The 3,612-nt window shown below is 52.7% G+C and overlaps 1 protein-coding gene across 1 annotated transcript; it reads right to left on the bottom strand.

Moving 5' to 3' along the window:
* Positions 1-1,538: 1,538 nt before the first annotated feature.
* On the bottom strand, positions 1,539-3,098 carry LOC123083119 (GATA transcription factor 4). The gene is made up of 2 exons (XM_044505249.1): positions 2,687-3,098; positions 1,539-2,598 (listed from the first exon to the last, which is right to left on the bottom strand). Exons 1-2 carry the CDS (start codon positions 2,774-2,776, stop codon positions 1,954-1,956), a joined length of 735 nt encoding a protein of 244 aa, XP_044361184.1. The 5' UTR covers positions 2,777-3,098; the 3' UTR covers positions 1,539-1,953.
* Between the last annotated feature and the right edge of the window lie 514 nt (positions 3,099-3,612).

The raw sequence follows: 3,612 nt of genomic DNA, 5'->3' as shown, positions 1-3,612 counted from the left end.
ACTATTCCATGTTCTCCGAAATCTATGCGGATTGATCTCATTATTCCGTGATCTCCGAGTTCTATGCGGATTGCTATCAATGAACAAACTTCGTGCTGTCGAAATTGTGATATAGTAACCATTAATTCGTTACTCGTAGGTCACCCGCAAAATTGTCGGGATCACAAAGATGACCGTCGTAGCTAATCGGGTTTGCAACAACACAACATACAAGAACCCCACATAACATTGCCAACAACATGCGATCACAATTCACAAACACCTCTGGTTGGAACCATTCAATGTCTCTTGCGAGTCCGCCACGTCGTGTGTGGTTCGTTCTTGCGGCCTCTTGCTTGGCAAGATTTCGAAAACACAAGACTATGAAAAACTCAAGACTAGAATGGCACTCCCATGTTCGGTACCACATGAATGAAGGGTCATTTGAGTGTGCACGGGGAGCATGTAGGATTCCTATGGAAAAAAACATAGTAGTACTACAAAAGGATCCTATAAGAAAATGCCCATGGTTTGCAACCACCGTATCAATCAGACAACCAGCATAAAAGCCTTTCTGCCTAGCACTGTTTTACACACACTGCCATGCTAAATACTAGTACTAGTACGAGGTATATCGCTTTGGATGTACGCTGAGCATAAAGCCTTTTTTTGCCTAGACTAGATAGAGAAAATCCCGAATCCTTGCACCCGGAAAATTGGTGCCCCTACCACCGAGTGCTACACACAGCAGTTGGTTTACGCAGCAGCACCACCACGTGCTCCGCTCCACAGCCGTACTAGTCCTCCCCTGCTCGCAGCAGTCAAGTAAAGATTCAGCCCTCAACTGGCTCCTCGCAGACGGCCGTCGTGTCCTGCAACCACAATCCTAGCCTGCTTATCCTAGCAATACTAGGATGTTCCTCCGGCCGTTATCTTTCTTTCACAATCCATGAATCGAGCCCAAAGTGAGCCAGGAGGACGAGCAGAGCGAGGTCGGGCGCGATCGAACGCCAGGAAAAACAAGCAAAAGAATTGCAAGGGCAAGGGTGGACACGGCCGAGCCGACGGCCCCGACACGCGGCTGCCAGTACGAGTACGAGTAGTCGCCACTTCGCATATCTCCTCCCCCACATGGCCGGGTACGGACCTGCAGGCATGTATATGTAGGGCTTATTTGATTCAAAGAATTTTATAGGATTTCTGGAGGATTGAAATCCTTAGGATTATTTTCTATATTGATCCTTTGATTCATAAGATTGGATCTTATAAGAATTTTTCCTATAAAATCTTTTGTACTACATTTCATAGAAAATTTAACATCCACTCTAACCATTTTTTACAATTCCTTTGTTTTTTCCGTGGCATCAAACAATCATTGCTAATTTTATAGGATTGAAATAGGCATGCCACTTCAACCCTACACTTTTTCTATTCCTACGTTTTCGAATCAAAGAGGCCCGTAACTTGGATACTGAAAGAAAAAGAAAGAGGAAGCAGAGCCGTCAAAATCACACTACGCTGAAGGCAAACAGACATCAGAACATACACACACCAACTGATGAACATGACAAGCGAGTGCTCCATTTCAAGACAACGCAGATATGCAATGGTTTATCATCAAGGTATCGGCAGCAGAGTTGCACGGGATGGTGATGGATGTCTGCCTGCTCTGCTAATAAGTTTTTCGGTTCCGCTAGCTTGACTCGACGAACTCGACTAAGACGACTGACGACCGGAAGAGGCTGACTGCCTGCCTGACTGACTGACTGACCCATGGGTGTCAAGAGCAGCTAGATTGATTGCTGGCTGCTCTTAAACCCCCAACTAATCCTAAAGGGCAGTCCCTATGACATGACAAAATGGAAATTCGACACGAAAATCACGGATGAAGAAGCCGACGGCGACGCTAATCACGGATATGATCTCTAATTTAATCTACCAGCTCCATGGCCTGGCTATCGATGATGCTCGCTCCTACGGCAGCGCCGCCTGGGCAGGGGCTGGGGCTGGGGCAGGGGCGCCGCCGTCTTTCTTGGCGGCGAGGCGCGCCGCCGCGCGCTCGGCGCGGCGGGCCTTGGCGTTGGCGCGGACGGCGGGGGAGGCGCCCTCGCCCTCGCCCTCGCTCTCGCTCCGGAGCCGAATCTGCATGACGCGGCGGTGGGAGTTGGAGTGCAGCAGCGGGGAGAAGGTGGGGCTGTTGGCCGGCCGGTACTCCGGGAGCAGCCGCCCCGTCTTGTACCGCACGCCGCACGCGTTGCACAGCGAGCGGGGCCCCAGCGGCCCCTGCCGCCACTGCGGGGTCACCTCCGATGCGCAGTGCGTGCACCGCCGCGCCGCCGGGAGCGGCGGCGGCAGCGTGGGCGGCTGCGCCAGGTTCCAAGGCGCCGTCACCCGGCGCCGACGCCCCTTGGTCCTCGGCCCCACCGCCGGCCGCCCCGAGGGGGCCGCCGGCGCCGGCTCCGGCACCTCCTCCACCGCCTCCACCGCCATGGTCTCCACCGAAGGGAACGCGTCCTTGTTCGACAGCCACTCCAGCTCCTCCAAATCCTCCTCCCCCGCCGCCGCCCCGGCCGCCAGTCCCCCTTCCCCCGCCGCCGCCGCCGCCGCCACCTCCAGCCCCTACAGAGAAAAAAAAACTTTGTTTAGCCCCTCTATCTAACCAAACCCTCAGCCAGAGTCACGAGGGGGGGATGGGAGAAGCAGCCACCGTCTGGTCAAAGAAGCTATTGAAGCTGGGCAGGTCCTGGGCCAGCGCCGCCGCCGCCGCCTGCTTGTCAACATCGCCGCCGCCCGCCATGGTCGCCGCCGCCGCGAGAACGCACGCGCACACAGGGATGGATGGAAAGAAATGGAAAACAAAAGCGGCTCGATTGCTCCGGCGCTCCGACTGTTCGATCGATCCGGTGGCCTTTTTATCGTCAGCGCCTCCACCCCTTTCCTGGCGGATTTTTGTTGCTATCTTTGCTCAAGCGGGAGCGGAGTGATTAATTTTTGTCTCGTTTCTTGGTGATGATGCGAGGGAAAACCATCGGTGTTAACGAGGGTAAATTACCCATGGCGTTCACGTGGCCGCGCCTCCCCTCTCTCTACCGCGTCCAGGGGCTATACGCGATTTGGATTCTTTAGCTGGTCACTAAATACGGGGGATTTATTACTCGCCAAAATGCGATATACACTGGGATTATTTGTTATTAATTCGCAATATACGCTGGAGATTATTTGCAGTGGCAAAGGATAGAAACGGAAGGTCAGCAAATTTCCATTTCTGCCGGTGTGAATACAGCGAATCTGCCAGCTCGCGCTTTGCAAATTCATTAAAGATTGCATTGCGTGAGTATTGCGGGAATACAGCTGTTCTAGAAGGATCCAGGGGTAATTAACCTCGGAGATTTGAAATCCAAATTTGCTAGGTTTTGTGCTTGTTAGGGCATCTACAGCCGGGTAAATTTGACCCCTCAAACGTTCATAGACACGTCCGACCAATGTCCGGTCGTGTTCGTTTTGACTCCCTATGTTTTCGTCTATGCAGCCATGTCCCTGACTTATTTTCCTATACATCCGGTCACATGCATGTGACTAGTGAAGAAGGAGAGAGAAAAAAATAAAGAAAAAAAATGCTTTGTGGTGGGCCAA

This window comes from Triticum aestivum, chromosome 4A (assembly GCF_018294505.1).
Source record: "Triticum aestivum cultivar Chinese Spring chromosome 4A, IWGSC CS RefSeq v2.1, whole genome shotgun sequence".
Taxonomy (NCBI): Eukaryota; Viridiplantae; Streptophyta; class Magnoliopsida; order Poales; family Poaceae; genus Triticum; species Triticum aestivum.
Note: the sequence above shows the minus strand (reverse complement) of the source record. Positions and strands in the feature narration are given on the sequence as shown.